The sequence below is a fragment of the Fundulus heteroclitus genome, chromosome 23, assembly GCF_011125445.2.
Source record: "Fundulus heteroclitus isolate FHET01 chromosome 23, MU-UCD_Fhet_4.1, whole genome shotgun sequence".
Lineage (NCBI taxonomy): Eukaryota > Metazoa > Chordata > Actinopteri > Cyprinodontiformes > Fundulidae > Fundulus > Fundulus heteroclitus.
The window spans coordinates 7410158-7430878 of NC_046383.1; the positions used below are offsets into that span (position 1 = coordinate 7410158).

General features: G+C 40.6%; 1 protein-coding gene across 2 annotated transcripts in view; it reads left to right on the forward strand.

The window, feature by feature from the left end:
* Nucleotides 1–20721, forward strand: part of mrpl11 (mitochondrial ribosomal protein L11) — a 99774-nt gene that overhangs the window by 14875 nt on the left and 64178 nt on the right. For both annotated transcript variants that reach the window (XM_036127043.1, XM_012861830.3), the window contains exon 2: nucleotides 19633–19819. In XM_036127043.1, the coding sequence (XP_035982936.1) occupies nucleotides 19697–19819 (123 nt within the window). In that variant the 5' untranslated portion in view covers nucleotides 19633–19696. The remainder of the gene's footprint in view (nucleotides 1–19632; nucleotides 19820–20721) is intronic.

Below are 20721 nucleotides of genomic sequence, written 5' to 3' on the forward strand. Positions count from 1 at the left end.
AGGCCTCGGGAATTATTGATCAAGACCGTTTAAAAAGATTGGAAGAAAATCTGGCTCCTTCATAGAGAAATATACTGCCAAAAGAATTAAAGAAACACTTCTTCATCAGAGTATTATATCAAGTCAGTTAAACTTACAGAGTATTAATCTGGTTGGTTCAGTAGTAAAGGGAGTATCCTCACAGTTTCTTTGCTTTTTCTCCGTGGCTGCCATGTCACCATAATGAAAAAACTATCAGCTGACCCATTTTTTACACACATTAACATTCATGAGGTGCTCTGTGCGTGTAGAGGGCAGAACCTGAGGTGGATCCAGGGACGCAAACGTTAAACTACAGCTGTGATCTATAAAGAGAAATTGGGTGCAGGTGTGCGTGCGCATGGTTTTATAAAATCTGAATACTTTTTGGCGGATGCCGTTTTCTTTTTCTTGGCGCGCTTACACTTCTAGTATGGCTTCCATGCAAAGTTTTTTATAAATAAGACCCCCTGTTCTTTTCACAGATGAGAGCAGGTTCGATCAATCGGCTTTATTTTTCTGCAGCACATTTTAAAGGAGAAGTCCGGTCAAAATCAGAATTCAAACTGCTGAAAGTGCTTTAAATATAAAATTATTACGTACTGTTCAATAAATGATAAGCTTTTTTAATTAAGAGTAATTTTCATTTGAAGGTCCTAGTGGGGGCAGCCATCTTGGTGAAGAACAGTACTGCCACCTCCCAGTTTGTGACGTCACTGTAGAGCAAGTCCCAATGCCCTATCTGTCCCCTTGTAAATAAATATCCTTTTTCATGCCAAATTATTTTTTTAAACCTCTTAAACAAAGATAGACATGGTATTAAGCATTTAAATTTAAAGTAATACTAATTTTACATTTTAGAGACATAAAAACAAAACAAATAAGCATTAAAGTACGGTTTATGGGTCGGGTTCTGCAATGTTATACGATGAGTATAAAACTCAACTTTAGAGCCAATCTCTGCCACTGACTTGCCTTCATGCTCCCTGAACCTAAACCCAACAGAAGATCTCTGGGACGTCGTGTTTAAGTCCATCTGACACCATCAGTTTGCACCTCAGACTGTTCAGGAGCTCCTGGTAAAAATCTGGGAGGAGATACCCGAAGACCCCGACATCATCAGGCATGCATACAAGCACATGGGGGGCCATGCAAACTACCGGGGACCATTCTGAGTGGCTGCAATGATGCTGCAGTTAATTGGGCAAACCAGATTAAACCCTCTGTGGGATAATCATTTTCATCAAATAATGTGGCGTCCTTTTGTTCCTAACACATTACCAATTTCATACCAGTATGGATTTCCAGCAGGATTTATTTTCCAATTGAGATCTGATGTCTTTTCAACATGTTCCTTTAATTATTTTTAATTGTGTGGATAGAAAGGAGGAATGTGATAATAATGCACCTTTGCATGAATGCTGCGTTTTGCACAATTTTATTTGAAACCCCAGGTAAAAGGGAAATCTCCTGACATTTTGTGGGGTAGCGCCACAGCCCAGAATGGCTTTAAGCCAGACATACTTTACCACAGCCGGATCTGATCTGTGTGACTAAAAATGAAGTGGCTTAGCCCTTTGCCTGAAAGCCATTTCATTTTTAAGCTTGGCCAGAAACTGCTCTCACAATGCAAAGATACGAGGAACCACTGATGTCTGTGTTTGCCATAACGGGCATCTGTAGCTCTATGTGACTACAAATTATAGTTCAAGTATGTTGACCTTGTTTCTCCACCTGCTCTGCATGTAAACTCATGAGAAGACTTTAAATGTTTTTGATTCCCAACCCCTGCTGTTACAGGGCAGTGATTAAACGTTTGTCGGCACAGTAAGCTCATCATCTCAATGCAAGACGCGCATTTAAATGAGTGCTCTGAATATATGTTTTAACAGCACATTGAAAATTTAATAAGGAGCAGTTGTTTCTGCCTTCTGCTCGTTTTCCCAGTTTACGACTAATGAGGTTTGATGGAGCGTCGGACTGCTCGGTGCAAATTTAATATTTGGCCTAAATTGAAGAAGCAGCGAGTTGTTGGGTCCTGGGCTGAGCGAAGAGCCTGGGAGAGATGGGACCTGCAGGTTCACACGTCGGTTCAGCCAGGTTGTTCAAGTCCCTTTTCTAGGCCTTAAGGGATCATTCAGACTCTTCTTGAGTTCTTCGTATTATTTGACTGGCCTTTAGCACTTTGCTTTCAGTAATCGATAAAAACTCTAGGGCTGAAGTTTGATGGGATGAATACTAATGTGGTGGAACAGCTTTGACCGGCTGTGAGTTTTTATCTGAGAGTTTTTCTTGAATTCATGGGGAGCGTCTTGTGTGGCTCACAGAATGATCAGAGTCCAGAACATTTGCTCTGTTTTACCACTGAAATTGGTTCATTGATTCCGGATAATCTCATAAGATGGTGCCACCCAAGCAGACGCTGCATCCCAGAGTTCATTGTGCGCCGTCAGTGATGTTTGTGCTGTTGACAAAGAGGTTGTCTTTTGTGAATTCATCAACGTTCGCCTTTTCTTAGAGCCATTTGTGGTGGATGAGCTTTGAGACGGACATGAGACGTAGTAAAGTTCAGTCATATTTTTTTTTTTTTGCTGCTTTTTAGCACTTTATTTGTACCAGATTGTTACTCAGCTCTCTTGTCCTCCATTTGTTGTTCAGAAGCAATCTCCACTCTCAATCAGTAAATTGATAGGATCAAAAATAAGCAGATCTACCTGCTATTTAAAGCTCTCTACACCAGATTAATGCAAAAATTGCTGCTAAGTGCTGATACAATTACTGGGAATTAACATGTGCACTATACATCATGCATACAGCACAATACTGAGAAAAATTACCACTAGATGGACTTCCAAACTAACAGTTGAAAAACAAAACAAAATGTCAATTTAGAAGATAGGATTTGTTTTTCCCTTTTAGTGAATCATCTTGCTTTTTTTTCTAAAAAAAAAAAAAAAAAAAAAAGGACTCTGGCAAGTTTTTATCTGTGTAGTGAGATGGAAACAGGACATTTCTTCTTCTGTTGAGACCGAGTTACGAGACCAGAATAAGAAGTTTTCAGCTGCTATCAGAGAATGACACAAATTGCACCCTCAGGACAGCAGATATCAAGGAATGAATCATGCGTCTCAAAGGGAACCGAGGTAGAAACTCAGTAGAATAAACCTAACCTTTCAAATTAAATAATCCTAATTAGAGCAGGGAATTATCGCCGTAGCTATACAGATATGCCGTTATCACAACTCTAGGAGAGGAAGGCAACAACGAGAAAACAGAAAGGAGGCCATCCCAAAAATATGAGTCTTTTGGTACTGCTGTGATGATGCTGAAATATCACAGCCTGCACTGATCGGCTGCAGCGTTCGCTGTCTGCAGGACGAGCCGCTCTTACCATTCAGGAGGGTTTCCTGTGATATCAGGCATGAAGACATTATAAAAAGGTCTGTTAGGTCTGTCAAGTTGTGAGGTTATTCCCAGAGATGGATTCTGTGAGGGAAACATTATGCGAGGTGTGTCACGTTTGCATTGTCACGATGATCTCTTACACTTGGCTGGATCATTGAGACTTACGCTGAACACAACCTGCCCTGGAGCGATTTATGTTCACAGCTTCGGATTAAATCATCCGTAAAACGCCCCGTCCTTTCACTGATTAACAGCACGTTAGCGTCGACAGGCAGGAATACTGAAAGCTGCTCTTTTGATGCTGGGATGTGCAACTAAACCAAAAAAAAAAAAAAAACGACAATACTGTCGTATAAAAACCGAATCGTTTCAAACGGACTCAAGTGCAATTAGACACTGAGCAAATATGAGCTCTCTGGCCAAATATTAAACATTAATTAACAATAATTTGACTATTAATTATTACAGATTAAATTAATGACTCTTGATGTGGCTTCTTGGCTGACAAAACCACTTTTTTTGTCTAAACCTGTTGAGCCGTTCGCTGTGCATCGGAGAAGGGGTTGTAGTTTCAAGAAGCCGTGCCGTAGGCTTTGTGTTACCATGGCTGCCGAGCGTTTAATTATTTACACAGGCTGGGTTTTATATATGTTCTCCAGGATATCATTAATTCGCCTGATTGGATTGAGATCTGGGTATTTAAAGGCTAGACTGCAATACTCGAGGCTTTTTTTTGTTATGGGATTTAAGCTGCCTGGTATTTTATTTTTGGAGACATGTTGCTGGAGAAGCTAAATGCCATCAAAGAATACCAGATAACCGTCGCAATTAAGTTTTTGTTTTTTTTTAGCTCAGTGTGTGAGGGAAATTGTTTCACTGCAGGAACAGGACATCAAAATAACACGTAGCGTCTCTGTGAGCAGAAATTAAATTTAAAAGAAAGGAGAATTCGAGCAAGGTCTGGAACAGTAAATAAATTACTGTGCCATTCTGGACTTGTGTCCCTGCTTGATCACACCTGACTTGCACGTATGGGTCATTAGCTTTCTGCGGTAGAGCTTGGTGACAAGCTGAGGAGATAATTGAAGTATCAGGAGCAGGTGTGCTGGAGCAGGGACAGATCTAAAACACGGCGGGGCACGGATCTCCGGGAACTCAAGTTGCTCGCCTCTGCAAATAGCGAGTGGTTCTTACGCGAGGCAGTGCTTCAGATTGAAACGAGAATTTCCATATTTATAGTCGGTAAGTAAATATTTGAAGTGCTCGTGTTACGCAGAGATGAGCTGTTGCACAAAGAAATTGTGAATAATTGGGAATGAATACATGAATACATTGATATGAAGGAGGTCTGAGATATCCAGTTAAATGCCTTTACTGGAAGCTCCCCAGGAGATCCGTCTGCAGCCTGTTCCAATCGCTCAACCATCCAGTAGTTTTTATTTTTTAAATGGCACCACATAAAATAAATAGCAATGAGCCAATCTGCACTTGCAGTAGTTTGTAGTAGTAGTTTCATATCAAGCATTATTAATGTTTGCAATTAATCACTTTGCTTTGGGTCTGTGTGGCCACAAGAGTGTAGGATAGGGGTGCCAGGTGTTGTTGCATTGCTTCCTAACCTTGCACTGAATATTCTGAGTTGAATGTCACATAAATAAACGTCAGCAGGATACGTCAGAATCCATGCCTAAATCTGAGGAGATGGCCAGCACCTGTCTGTGGAGAGCAGCTGTAACTATATCACACCTGTATTATGAAGGAGTGCAACCTGAAGTGTGCCGTAAAACACAGAACCGCCTGGTGTACGGAAACTTAAGAGGGCCGTTGCTTAATGAGTTCATCGGGAATGCACTTTGTTCAATATTTAAAAAAAAAAAAAAAAAAGTTAAAGCAAACCTTTTCATAGTAGGTGATGCAAGTAAGGCGCAATTCAAGGGAGACACTCTCACCCTCTCTCAGTCTCAACAGATCGGTCACAAGTCGAGTGAGCTACGACCAATCAGGAGCATCGTTGTTGTATTTGTCCTTTATTTGAGAAGGTAAATAAGATTATCTGCCAATGGAATAAGAGTTTTGCACTTAAAATAGCAACAACTCATCTCCATGATCTTATTTCAAGTGTAGTATATCTAATTATATTATTTTAGGGGTCAATATACTCATTTGATTGGCAGATCATATTATTTACCTATGCAAATCAAGAAAAAATACACTAATTTCAAGAAAATGTTACTTATTTTTAGTTAAATTTAATTCTATTTATATACCGCCAATTCATGAAACATGTCATCTCAAGGCACTTTCCAAAGTCAAATTCATTCAGATTATACAGATTGGGTCAGATTATACAGATTGGTCAAAGATTTCCTCTCTAAGGGAACCCAGTTGATTGCATCAAAGTTTTGACAAGCAGCATTCACTCCTCCTGAAAGTGAATGCCACAGGGAGAGTCGTCTGGATTGTCCATGGCTCCTCATTAACAGGAAGAAAAACCTCCAGCAGAACCAGGCTCAGTATGAACGGTCATCTGCCTCGACCGACTGGGGCTTAGAGAAGACAGAGCAGAGACACAACAAGAGAGACAAAAAAAGCACAGAAGCACACATTGATCCAGTAATCTGTTCTACATTAGAAGGTAATAGCGGGTGATCTGTCTTCCTTGGATGATGTCACAGTTAACAGTTAACGTCATACCAGGTGTACCTACTATGAAGAAAAAAGAGAGAGAGGGCAAAAAGTTAAAAGCGGAAATGACAACAGTCATTTCAATGCAATGCAATGCAAAACTGGAGAACAGTAGAAATCAGTAGAGTGAGAAAAATAGACCCTGATGTCCTCCAGTAGCCTAAGCCTATAGCAGCATAACTATAGAGGTAGCTCAGGGTAACATGAGCCACTCTAACTATAAACTTTATCATAAAGGAAAGTTTTACGATTAGTCTTAAAAGTAGACAGGGTGTCTGCCTCACGGACTAAAACTGGGAGTTGGTTCCACAGGAGAGGAGCCTGATAGCTAAAGGATCTGCCTCCCATTCTACTTTTAGAGACTCTAGGAACCACCAGCAGACCTGCAGTCTGAGAGCGAAGTGCTCTGTTAGGAACATACTGGGTAATCAGAGCTCTGATATATGATGAAGCTTGATTATTAAGGGCTTTATACGTTAGAAGGAGAATTTTAAATTCTATTCTTGATTTAACAGGAAGCCAATGAAGGGACGCTAAAATTGGAGAAATATGATCCCTCTTGTTGATTTTCTTCAGAACGCTTGCCGCAGCATTTTGGATCAGCTGAAGACTTTGAACTGCATTTTGTGGACTTCCTAATAGTAAAGAATTACAATAGTTCAGCCTTGAAGTAATTCTGCAGTTCTGTTGTTGCAGTGAAGCTTTATAACGGCTTGAAATAAAAAATGAAAAAAAAAGAATAATGTTCTTTAGCAAAATGAATGGACAGCTGGAATGTGTGAAGGTAAAGTGTCTACAAGGTTGACAGTAGCATTCATATTTATCCTCAGGGGAATTCTTTACATCAAACAAACAGCTAAAAAGCAAGCAGGAGGGAGATTTACTTCCAGCAACACATCTGAGACAGTGATGCTGTATGTTGAGCAAACTGCTTGTTGTTGTTTCTTTGAATAAAACTGCTCTTTAAGTCCTAAAGTTCTCACATGGCGCCGCATTCATCTGTTCAAATAATCATATGCAAGGATAAACAGCATGGGAATGCTCAGCCATCACACCGATTAGGAAGAAGGCAGGTCCTGCGTCCCACAGATGAATGTGTTTTTTGGGCTGCAAGGTCATTCAGCCAGGAAGCAGCCATTAGTCCACAGCCAACCCTTTACAAACACAGATCGCCGTTTCTCAAATGCACTCCAGGAAGACCATAACTCTTGTGGACGTGTCCTGTGGTCAGGGTTAAGCTAAAAGTAAAGTGTTTGGCTTGAATGACCACTGCTACATTTGGAGTAGAATGGGACGAGCTTCCAAGTGAGAATACCAAGCAAGCTGTGATGTACGGGGATGACAGCGCCGTGCCGCGGGGATGCTTGGCTGCAGCAAGGGCCGGCGTGCTTACATTTTTTTTTTTTGGAAATATTGAGCAAGCATCTGAAGACACGAGACAGGTATTTTGACCTTGGGCTCCGAATCGGCCATGACACTCAATAAACCGCCAAAGTAATTACAAAAGAGCGTACAAAGAACAAAATCGGTCTTTTAGAGTGACCATCACAAAGCCTTGATGTTGAGCTGTGTGTGCAAACCCCTTAAAGCTCTGACTCAGAAATACCAGTTTCATTTGGAGGAATGGATCAAAAGCGATGAAACAGTTTTTGGTTGCATTTTTTGAGCACAATGGAGAGAAAAGCTAGTTAAAAAATATCCGCAATGTACAAAAAATTTAATGAATTTCTTTTACTCTCCTACATACTTTATTTTTCTCTTTGTTAAAAAAATGTGAGCGTATGCAACTTGTTGTTCTTGTTTGATTTGGATCAGTCCAGCGACACTGTTTCAATAATTTCTGAATATCATTAGCGGTGGTCATGAGTGTTGGCCTGCTTTTTATATTGTCTTACATGATGAGTTTATAATGCATGAAACACAGTCCTATCCAGTAAATCAGAATATTATTGAAAAGTTTATTTTACTAACTCAGGCGACTAAGTGAACCACATTATACTGATTAATTACACACAAGCTGATGATTTTAAGCCTTCATTTAGGCTAATTGTGATGACATTGAAATTAGGACACAGCTACCATGTAAATTAGTCGCTGTGCAGCTTATAACTCGACACACAGCCATCGATGTCTTAACCGCTGGAAACAATGTCCAAATGTCCATGTTGCACCGAAAGTGTCAATACTCTCTGGGGCCACCATTACTTTCCAACACTGCCTTTAGTCTCTTAGGCACGGAGTTCTCTAGAGCGTCACAGGTTGCTACTGGAGTCCTCTTCCAGTCCTCCATGCTAACATTACGGAGCAGGTAAATCTTACGTTCCTCCACCGTCTGTTTGAGGATCTCCAACAGAGACCCAAAAGGGTTTAGGTCTGGAGGCATGCTTGGCTAGTCCAGCACCTTCCCCCTGGAGCCATCATCATGTTGGAATAATGCCCTGTTTGTGAACGAAGGGGATCATGCTCTGCATCAAGCATGTCACAACATGTTGGCGTTCATGGTTCCCTCTTATGTTTACATGCACAAAATTTCACAATCAAATTAAAATGGATTTGGATTAAATAATCGGATTGAACTGTTTATATGTGCACACAACAATTAATCTGATCATAATGTGTGTTTGTATGCACCTGGCTTTATTCAGAATAGAACCACTCTGACATGCTTAGTTATCACATTCCCCTTAAGAAAAACCACAGAAGAAGAATTACTTCAGTCTTTGCTAAACTACAAAAAATAGTAAACAAAGCAGTTTGTCTTCTGAGCGCCCGGGCTGGACTTGCACGATGTTCTAATTATGGTTGAAACGTTACTGAATAAGCAACAATTTTGAGCTCTTATATTTTTTTCCGGACAGAAAGGTTTATCAGGAGCCCCGAGAGTTTTACTTCCCAACATTTCCGCCAATCACCAACGTGGATATACATCACGTTTACGTCAGGTGCACTCGGGCTGATTTGCCATATTCGGAATAATTTCAGCCTGACAAGCATTTATATTCACCTTGATCGAATTATAAATCGACATAAACCACCCGTCTCATTCCGATTACAATTTCATTCCGATTGAGCTTAATCCGATCATAGTATTCCAGTTGGCTTGTTTACATGAGGCATTTTTATTCCGATTGGGCCTTTACATTGACAAAGGTAATCCGAATAAATATAGCTAGTTGACTGTAGCCATGTCCTTAGTCTGCGTGTCTGAAGCAAACGGTTTGAAGGCTTTTGTCATCTTTCAGAAGATGGGCTTCCCTCTGGGGCAACAGCCTTGCTGACCAATTTGGTGCAGCGTACCTCATACGGTCGCACTCAACCTCTTTAGTCGACCATGGCGAGGCGCAGGCCCGGCGTCAGGCGAACAAACAAAAAGGAGGGGGGGGGGGGGTGTCATGCACAGCGGGGAGGCAAGTCCTTAACTCCTACTAAAATAAAAAAAACGAAGAAAAAATTATGTTGCACATAGATTAGAATTTATTTTCCAGAAACAATTTCAGGCATATTCTGAGCTTTTGTTTCAGTGACGTTAAAACATTAAATGTTCGTTTGCAACAACCAACGGTTAAAATAAACAACTTTAGCTCAAATAACAAAGTGCTAACTCTTTTAACTTCGGCAGGGCGGATCGGCCCGGTGCTTTACTGCGGCTACATTTTATTATTGGGTAGAAGGGGACAAAAAAAAACTGTTTAACCCCTGATCGGTACATGGCCTGAAATGACCAGCCCGTCTGGAATCCTCCTGAACCTCCCTGGCCTCCTCGCCCATTGGTGGGACAGACTTTAGCCACTTATTCCATTAGAGCATTGCACTGTAGAGTGGATCCCCTGCAGCCCTGCTGACCGGTCCATTTGTGAGACCCAGAGGTGAGCTGGTCCTCCTCATGGGCCTCATGGCCTTTCCTCGTCTCATTTAGCCTCCAGCCTGTCAGCGTCTGCAGTCTGCAGGGCTGCAGCCTCTTCTCAAAGCAAGCAGGGCGCCTGCAGCTGCAAAGGGCGCCAATTCCTCACACACCGATATGATTGATAATGGAAACCCGCCATTGCGGCACAGAAAATGTTTTTATTTTTTTTAACCGCTTGTGCCGCCCCCTATGTGTCATGGAAAAAAGTTCCTCCCCAGTCAGCTACTGTTTGCATATATTGAGTGGGTGGTGCATATCATTTGAGGGGGCAAGGCCCCAGTGCGCCCCCTTGTGGCGCCGGGCCTGTGAGGCGGCCTGTTCTGAGTGGAGCTTGTCTTGTTAAACGACTGTATAGTCTCGGACCACCATGCTGCAGCTCAGTTTCAGGGTGCTGGCGATCTTCTTATAGCCTAAGACGTCTTTGTGCGGAGCAACAATATTTTTTTTCAGATTGTCAGAGAGTGTTTTGCTATGAAGATCCACGTTGAACTTCCAGTGATCGGAATGAGAGAGTGGGAGGGCGTTAATACCAGGTTTAACACAACTGCTCCCCATTCACACCTGGGAACTTGTAATAGTAACGAGTAACAAGACCCTGTGGTGAGAAAATGTTACCTGACTCCGCCAGATAGATTTGCTCCGCATATCCATCTGGAAACCTTCCGTTGAAGTAACTTTGGGAAGGGGCGAAAATACTGGTTAGCTGATTGGCCTATGTTGGTGATAGACGGGCCAAATGAACCAATCAGATTCGTCGTCGCTCGTAACAGAGCGACGACGAAAACACAACCACAAGCCAAGCTACTCTTGCTGCTGCAGGTAAAGGCTCGTTAGCTCAGCAAATAAATACTCTGTAATTCCGATAAAACTTGCTCGATAGCCCCGCTAACGCTAGTTTCATCGGCTGAAACCGCCATGTTGTTTAGACTGAACTGACGCGCTTCCCGTTGCGTCACACCTCAACCCGCCTCAAAGCCAACGCTGATTGGACGTTCGTTTGGTGAACGGCTCCAAATTTTCTTTAACGGAGAGTAGCCAGACTGATCTGCGAGTGAAACCTTGAAAGCTCGCGAGATCAGGGTGGTCTCACGAGGCTAGAGAAAATGGCTAATTGGGCACAATTTGGACATTTGCACTTAGGGGTGAACTCACTTTTGTTGCCAGCGGATTAGACATCAATGTCTGTGTGTTTTAAGTTTTAAGAGAATAGCAAATTTACTCACAAGTTGCTCACTGGCTATTTTACATCTATATTGTTGTCCCATGAAGATATGATGGAGTATTTACAAAAATATCAGGGGTGCACACACTTATGTGATATACTTTATATCTTTTAAATGTTATTTTTATTGGTGTCCAGTTGGAAAGCAAGGAACTGGAAACTTTAATAAACTTTTTTTTACATTTTTATTGGTGTCTAGTTGGAGAGCAAGGAACTGGAAGCCTTAAGAAACCAGCAAGGATAATAAATCTATACTGGTGTGAGATTAACCTTTTTCTCCAAAGCCGCACATTTCTTAGAAAACGATAAGGTGGGTAGCTCGGCTTTAAAAGAAGATAAAGTCTTTAGCATCCAGCTTGTGCAGTGATGATGTCTGTGCACAGTTTAAAGTCAGTTCACAAGAGAAATTAGAATATATAAAACAGTCAAATGATGGCTGTAAGTGTGCTGACTTCGTCTGGGCCCTTTCTGACACAACATAAAATAAATGCTAATGTTAGCAGTAAAGCCTGGCAAGCACAGGGCTGTATTTAGGTGGGGATGGCTGCTTTAGGGTGGAAAGAACAGAGATTATTAAATCAGACACACACGTGAGACACATACAGCACCTTGCACACGTATTAGCAACCCTGGTAAAGATTTGTGAGCGTTTTATAATAAAGGATGTTTTTTTTTACTGTTGTACTGTAAACCTACACTGAAAAAGACAACCTTTAATTTGAGTGCGTTTATTAAGTGGGTAAAAAAATAAATCTCGGGTTCTGAAATATATTTTTTAATATCAAATAACGTATACCATACTTCCTGGTATTAACATTTGAGAAGACACATAATTGATGCTTGTGGACAGTTTTTTAATATCTTTTTGGGTGACATTTTCACAGACAAAACCTTCCTAAAAACAAAAACAAATGTTTGGTACAACAAAATTTTTTATTCATTAACCAGATTTGAGCATTGATCTTGATTTTTTGTAGTGAACAGGCCTGTAAAACATCCAGCAACTTTTACTCAAAGGCAGCTAAGAAAACAATCGATCCAAAACATAAAAAAGGGTCAAGCATAAAGTTTCCGATAATTTACAGATCCACATTCTGCATAAGAATAACTATTTTGTTTATTTCAGTAACATATTAAAAGTTTGGTTTATTATTGAGATGATAAATAAAAGAGAAAATGTTTTATTTATAACTACATCAATATGGCGTGGTATGGAGGCGATCAGCCTGTGGTTCTGCTGAGAAACCCAGGTTGCTATGATACCAGCCTGCAGGTCATCTGCATTGTTGGGTCCGGTGTCTCATCTTCATATTAACAATAATCCACAACAGACTCTCTAAGGGGCTCTGGTCCAGTCAGTTTGCTGGTCCATCAAGCACAGTAGCACCATGGTCACTGGAACCAACTTTTGGTACCAGGAACCTACTGGAAAATTATATCAGCGTTGGATCGAAGGTTAAAGTGTTTTAAAAATTCCTGGCAGATGGTTGAGTTTATTGTGGACTTCAGAAAACCCAGTGGACTAAAACCTGCAGGTGACATGGCACAAGTCAGCTCTGCTTGAAGTCCAGTATGAATTTTTCACAGTCAATTTGGATTCTGAGACTCTGCATTCCAGACTCTAGTGTCAAACTCATTTCTATATTAGGCCACTTTGTCATCATGGAGTCATTAAAAGGGTCGGTTGCACCTGTATAGATGACACTTTTGATTTGATAATTTCATTTCAGCTCACATAAAAATGTAAAAAAAAAAAAAAACACATTAACATAAAAGTAGCACCCTTAAGCCCAGTTTATCTGCAAAAAAGTTGTTATTGGGATGAGTTACACCTTAAACTCTCATGATTCTGCAAATTTAAGGTATAAATAAAAAATGCTTCAATTATTTTTATTTTGAAGTGATTATTTTGGAGTTGCCAATTGTTGCGACACTGTTGATTTTATTTAAAAAAAACTATATTTTGTCAATAAGAATGTTTTTTTTTTTTTTCCTGTAATCAGTCAATATATTAAAACCATGCTGCTACAATGAAAGCTGAATTCATTTTGAGGCTTTTAACTCATCCTTACCAGGATCCAGATCCAATCTGGATCTCATGCATGCGTCTTGTTCTTCCCCCTTTTTTGCATTTTAATTTAAAAGCGAATCGGAGGCGTAACAAAGGTCATTGAACCAGTTTCGAGTTGTTGCAGGTACAAAGGCTGATCCCTCTGAGAAACTAATTACTATTCAGCTTTTATTTCATCAGACTGCAGCTAAAAGATATGACAGATAGAGAGAGGAGAAGACTTAATTTCCCCCTGGCTGATATAATACCAGTGTCATTTATATTGAGTACAGTCTGGGACTTTCAAGCCCTGGAAAAGTCTTAAAGACTAATTTGTTCATTTTTCAAAAATGACATTTTATACAGGTTCAATATGTGCAACCTTGACTTTTAAATAAAAGATTCAGAGGCGTCGTTGATATCGGCTGCTGTTCACCTTTCCTCACTAATTAGAAACAAAGTAACCCTAATAGCTTGAACGGCAAACAGCAGCGGACTTCACTGGTGCGGTAAAGCCTGCAGTCTGTATGGCAAACAGAATAATTCTTTGGTCAATGTAAGCTTTATCCTTGAGATGCAGTCGGTTTTAATTACACTGCAGCAAACGACGGCGTCTGCCGCCGCCGTTCTGTGACAACCTTCAGAAATACCCGAGGCGTTAAAAGTGAGCAGGTGATAAAATGTGATGTGTTTCTGCAAACCTGTGCCTTCTCCATGACAGGTGGGATTTCTTTTCTCCACCTTTTCTTACCTCAGTGCTGACATTTTATTGACATGTTTACCTCTGTAAAAAACTTGTTTCCACATGTGAGTGTTTTTTGACAGGCTGCTCTTGAGTCGGAGAAGTCCCAGATTTTATATGAAATGTGGGACTTGTTGCCCAGATTTTGGATTTTAATGTGCATTTAAACCAATATTATGCAACAAATACTACATATTGTTGGTACCAAATCCTGAGTTAATTTAATTCATTTGAAACTCCAAGAAATAATTTCTATTTTCATTAAACAACTTTAGTGCAAGCTCTTCAACGTTTTTAATCATTTTTATTAGAGTTCCCAGCCCTGTTTGACAGAATTGTAAATTATTGATGCAAAAATAAATTGAAATTGATGAAAACTGCAAAAAAAAAAAACCTTTGGATGATGGATGAATGGTTTGATGGATAGTGGAATAATGGATGGATGGATAGAAAGTTGGATAACTGACCAATAGATGCATGGAAAGACGGGTGGTTTGATGGATGGATAGTTGGTCGAATGGTGATGGACATTTGGATGGATGGATGATGGATGGGCGGATGGTTTGATTGGATAATGAATTGACAGACGAATGGATGGATGGATGGGTGGTTTGAATGATGGACTGATGAACGAATGGATGGATTGATAGGTGGGTGGATGATTAACTAATGGATGGTTGGATGGTATGTTCCTAACAGAGCACTTCGCTCTCAGACTGCAGGTCTGCTGGTGGTTCCTAGAGTCTCTAAAGTAGAATGGGAGGCAGATCCTTTAGGTATCAGACTCCTCTCCTGTGGAACCAACTCCCAGTTTTGGTCCGTGAGGCAGACACCCTATCTACTTTTAGGACTAATCTTAAAACGTTCCTTTTTGACAAAGCTTATAACTAGAGTGGCTTAAGTTATCCTGAGCTGCCTCTCTAGTTATGCTGCTATAGGCTTAGGCTACTGGAGAACACCAGGGCCTATTTCTCTCACTTTACTGATTTCTGCTGTTCTCCAGTTTTGCATTGCATTGCATTGTAATTTCAGCTTTTAACTTTTTGCTCTCTCTCTTTTTCTTCATAGTAGGTACACCTGGTCTGGCGTTCTGTTAACTGTGACATCATCCAGAGAAGACGGCTCACCCGCTACTACCATCTAATGTAGAACAGATTACTAGATCAATGTGTGCTTCTGTGCTTGTTTGTCTGTCTTGTTGTGTCTCTGTTCTGTCTTCTGTAACCCCAGTCGGTCGAGGCAGATGACCGTTCATACTGAGCCCGGTTCTGCCGGAGGTTTTCCTTCCCGTTAATGGGTGGTTTTCCTTCTGCTGTCTCTTCATACTTGCTCAGTATGAGGGATTGCTGCAAAGCCATCAACAATGCAGACGACTCTCCCTGTGGCTCGACGCTTCTTCAGGAGTGAATGCTGCTTGTCGGGACTTTGATGCAATCAACTGGTTCCCTTATATAGGACATTTTTGACCAATCTGTATAATATGATTGAATTTGACTTTGTAAAGCGCCTCGAGATGACATGTTTAATGAATTGGCGCCATATAAATAAAATTGAATTGAATTGAAATTGAATTGGATGGATAGACGAAGGGTTGGATGAATGGATGGATGGTTTGAATGATGGACTGACGAACGAATGGATGGATTAATAGGTGGGTGGATGATTAACTAATGGATGGTTGGATGAATGAAGGAATGTATGTATGGGTGGATGGATACGACAGCATCAGGGATTAACTCTGGAAAAAACAGACATTTTCCGACTTTTTGTTGTTCTTCTCCAGACTTTTCCAGACAGCTGGGAATGCTGCGGGCCGGTTTAATTAATCAGACATGCTTTAACAAATTGCATTCAGATGCCACTCCACACAGCTCAAACTAATTGCTCTTTCTGTGTACTCCCTGTTAATACTGATGCTGTTAGCATTAAATGGCTGAAGAGGGGCCCAGAAATGTGTCTGTTCCTTTCACATTAGCGGAGCTTTGATTTGATTACTCGCTGCAGAGCATTAACTCAGCTCTGACCGAGCCTTTATCGTGCAGCATTCAACCACACTCGCTGCTTCTGTTGCCTGCTCTGCCTCTAATATAAATTTAGCTGGGCGAAACGCTCAGCGATTGCAGTTTTGACGCCTTATGTAGGTCAATTCTTCTTTGGCGCCGTGTGATGAGCGATTTGGTTTTGTGGAAAAGGGAACTGCGGTTTTATTATTCAGACTCCAACAGAGATTGGAGATTTGGTGCATTAAAGCATGACGTTGTCATTTCCCTTCCTTGCAGAAGTCTTATTCCTTCTCCCCTTAATTGAAATTAAAATGAACATTCGATGTTGGTCCGAGCTGATTTTTAGCCTCAGAAATCTTGTTAAGATTCATCTTTGAAGGCCCATTTGCAGTTTAAAAGCCTCTCATTTTACCTTCTAGTTGTCGTTTGTATTCCCAGTTTTGGGTTCATCGAGTTTTTTTTCTTCCTATTCAATTGCAAAAGTAGCTTTTCTAACTTCAGATTTAATGCAATTGGGCTCCACAAAATGGACCTAAACCCTCACGTAATTTCTCTGCTACGCAGCAGCTGAACACATAAGGTGAGTAGCGTGAAATTGACCTTGGGAAAGCAGCGGCGTATGTGTGTTACGTTGTGAAGATTGTTATTCAGAGAATCCAGGCTAAATGGATTTTATTTGGGACTCTCTGCAGGATGAGCACCACCTTAATGCCCTTACAAATATTACCCCATGGTGGCTGCACTTTAACGGCTGCCGGATAATCATCAGTTGAGATAAAATCACATCTTTTCTTCAGAGTAGCTTATCCGTGTTTGTTGCTTCAGAGCCGTACGAGGTCCCGTATAGCTTTATGGTAGTGTCTCTTCTGTTGATCTAATTGGATACCCTCTGTTGCCTACGATGAATCATTGCCGGACCTGCTCTCCCCTCTGAAGTACTTATTTTTATTGAATGCATGGTTCCCCTGAAACTCAAGGCTCGGTTTTAAAACATGTATTTTTCCCTCGGCTCCAGTCATTGATCTTTCTTCCCTCTTCTTCTTGTTCTTTTTTACAGCCGCGTGTGTCAGTATCACTTTTTATTCCGGTGGCAGATTATAAGTCTGCTTTTATGTCTTCTGCCTCCCCAGAGAAAGGCCCGGAGTTCAGGCTGTTCCCTCCTCCCTACTAATTGACTACTAATTTGACAAATGTACTTTAAGGTGGAATGAAAAAGCCGCCTTGTCTTTGTGTTCATGCATAGGAGAGACATATCCACCTCTGCTCTATATATCTGCCTTTGGCTCTGCTGCAGCACTCAGTTTGGTGGTCAAACTAAAAACAGATAATGGAGAAGTTTACTCAGAATATCTTTCTTCAAAGTAAGCTCACCATAAATGGGAGGAGTCACATAAAAGATGCTTGAAGTCACCAAAGACTATCATCCATGACAGAATGCAGCAACACAGTGGCCAAGTCGAGGCCACACTGCAAAAACGGAACTAAAAATAAGTAAAATTTTCTTAAAATTTGCATATCTGTCCTTGATTTGAGCAGGTAAATAAGGTGGCTTGCCAATGGAATAAGATTTTTGCACTTAAAATAGGAACAATTAATCTCCATCATCTTATGTCAAGTGCAGGATGTCTAATTATCTTATTTCAGGGGTCAAAATACTCATTACATTGCCAGATAATATTATTTACCTGCTCAAATCTACGACAAAAACACAAATTTTAAGAAAATTTTTACTTATTTTTAGATCCGTTTTTGCAGTGCACTGTCCCTCCCAGTCCTTGCAGGGCGTTGCCAGAAAATGGCATCTTGTAGTGAAATCATTTCCAATTTCTTTGGTTCTGATCACCACGGCCACGGTCACGGCCACGGTCCTTTACAGTACGGTAATTCTTTTTCTGACTTTTTGAAATGTAACTGAACCCGATCTAAAAGCATAACCACACTCCCAGGCAAATTTAGAAACAACCAACCACACTGCAAAAATAAAACTAAATTCTTCTTGAAATTAAAGTATTTTTCATTGATTTGAGCAGGTAAATAGGACTATTTGCCAATGGAATAAGATTTTTGCACTTAAAATAGGAACAGTTCATCTCCATTATCTTATTTCAATTGCATTATATCTAATAATCTTACTTTAGGGGTAAGAATACTCATTCCATTGGCAAATAATCTTATTTACCTGCTCAAATCAATGGCAAATACATTCATTTTAAGAAAATTTCACTTATTTTCAGTTCTCTTTTTGCAGTGCAAAGTGGACGGTCACAGCCAATGTGGTCAAAAGTACGCCCCATTTGAGTTTTAGTTTTAGTTTCATTATGTAGCAGCAGTAGCTGCCTGAAAAATCTCTCACGGGTGGAAATTGTTCCTTTAAAGTTGGTTACTCTTTTCGAATAACTGCGACTGCGCAATACTGTCTTACCTGCTCTTCCGCTCTTCAGGGGGATCATGTGAAAGAAATCTCCCAAATCCACTCGGGTCTTATTTTTTTCTACTGAGGCCTTTTTCTTCTTATAAACCTGCCCGCAGTTCGCTTCTTGGGACTCTCAGCCATGTACAAAGTATACGGTGAGAGCAGCGGAGCTACAATAAACGGCAAACATGGAAGCTAACCGCTAAGCTAACCGGATACATAAGCACTAGAAGTGCGCATGTGCAGTCAGCAAGCAGAAACTAGCAAGGAATGAGCGTGCACACTGGCATTATGTGAGCACGTCTCAATGATTGGCATGTGGGACCACCAATAGATGCTTACCCCCCAAACATGAGGGTCAGAGGGGAGTGAGAGCAGAACCAAAACTCTGACAAAAGTACATTTAATCTTTACAGGCACTGACTATTTTTTAAAACAAACAAACCATTTGTATAATAACCTCATCTGAGGTCCAAGTAAATACAGAAAATCACAAGAAAAGGCAAAATTATGCTCAAATGTGTATTTTTGCAAAAGGTTTTCATAGAATTTAAATAAGAAATAAATGGTTGCTAAAGCCTTAAAACGTTATCTATAAGTTTTAGTGGGACTCATAAGCCATGAGATAAGGCCTTGAATATAATACAACCGCTGATTGTGTTATAACTTTTACACAGGTGTTCACACTTACTGATAACCAGTTACAGCAACACCTGGTTCAATCATATGAAACAAGCAAAGGTGTGCTAAGTTTACCTCCACAGCTTTTCTATTATTTTTTTAATTAAATAAACAGTGAAAGTGCGGAATCTGTAATGTGTTTTTAAAGTTAAATTAAGGATGTTTTTAAAGGATTTAAAAATAATCTTATATACAGTATAAAATGCTAGAATTATACGAGGGCGTAGTTTCTTTTTACCCTGCCTGTGGTTAAAGGTAGCGAGGCTCTCGCTCGGCGGCTGATCTTCACAGCAAACAGCTCCAGGAAAGCTGCTTTTGCTTTGACGATCGAAGGCAAAGATTTTTTTAATTACTTGCCTATTGCAGAGTAGAAAAGGCTCGGGCTCTGCCTGTGGGTATTCATATTGACTTGAGTGTATGATGTTTTAATGAGCTTGCCTTGTGAATGATTTGTTGCAATTGTGTATGCTTAGAAGACTAATTTGTCCTTTTTTTTTTTTCTTCTCCAGTGATTTCAGTGGATGGATTCTCTGTTGACTCTGAGGTGAATTAAGGTTTTCCAAACAGACCACGATGTCAAAGATCTCCAAGGCAGCGAAGGCGGTGAAGAAATTGGACACAGGCAATGTAATCCGGGCTATAGTGAGGTCAGGACAGGCAACTCCCGGCCCCCCACTGGGCCCCATCCTGGGACAGGTAAATTAACGATTTCACTTCTTGTTCTTTCAATTTGCTCAGAGTAATCTGTAATATCAGCCTAATTGGGGGATCCTTGCTTCATTTTATTAGCCGACCTTTCTCACACAGCTTCCATTAGCCGTCAGACAACCTGATCCTTTCCCATTTTCACTTTGCCAATCACACAGTCCCCCCTTCCCCCTCAGTTACCTCGCTCTACAGCTCCACCGACACCTCCATCTCCTCCTATAGCCCTGTTTAGATTTCTTATTCTAGTCGCACATCTCCATCGTGCAGCTGTGTACCACACACTTGCCTCCGCGTGCAACAATTTTATCAGTTTCCAGGCTAAAGACACTAACGCCTCCATCAGCACCAGCTGTCAATGGACATTAGCTTTACTCTTTACAGTCCTGTAGATGAAATGGGACTGAACGATTGAAGGTTTCAGCTTGAATTCTGCCGTTCTTCTTTTTTGCTTCAGTTGTTCCACAAAGACAGCTGAGATTGTCTGGGTTTTTTTGTTTTTTTGGGGGGTTTTTTTGCTCAGGGATGTACCACTGCAACATTTTCTCTACTAATGCCAGACAAATGTATGTACTGGCTGGTACAGAAACAAGAAAAGCCAGGAGTCCTCAGACACGGCAAGTTCTAGCAGATTTTTATTTTACTTTATTTTTTTATTTTTCTAAATAAAACAATACTTTTGTATCTTAGCTACAATGCTGTGTTTATTGAGCTTATGCAGAGGAAATGAAAAGTCTGCACAGCCTTGATAAAATGCCAGGGGTCTGGTGTCTGAGGTGTTGAAAAAAATTACAGAGAGATGAGAAGATATTTTCCATTGTTTATTCTGATTTAAAACATGGAATACTCCATTTAAAAAACTGGTTTTGGGGTAAGAATCTGTTAGCGTGACA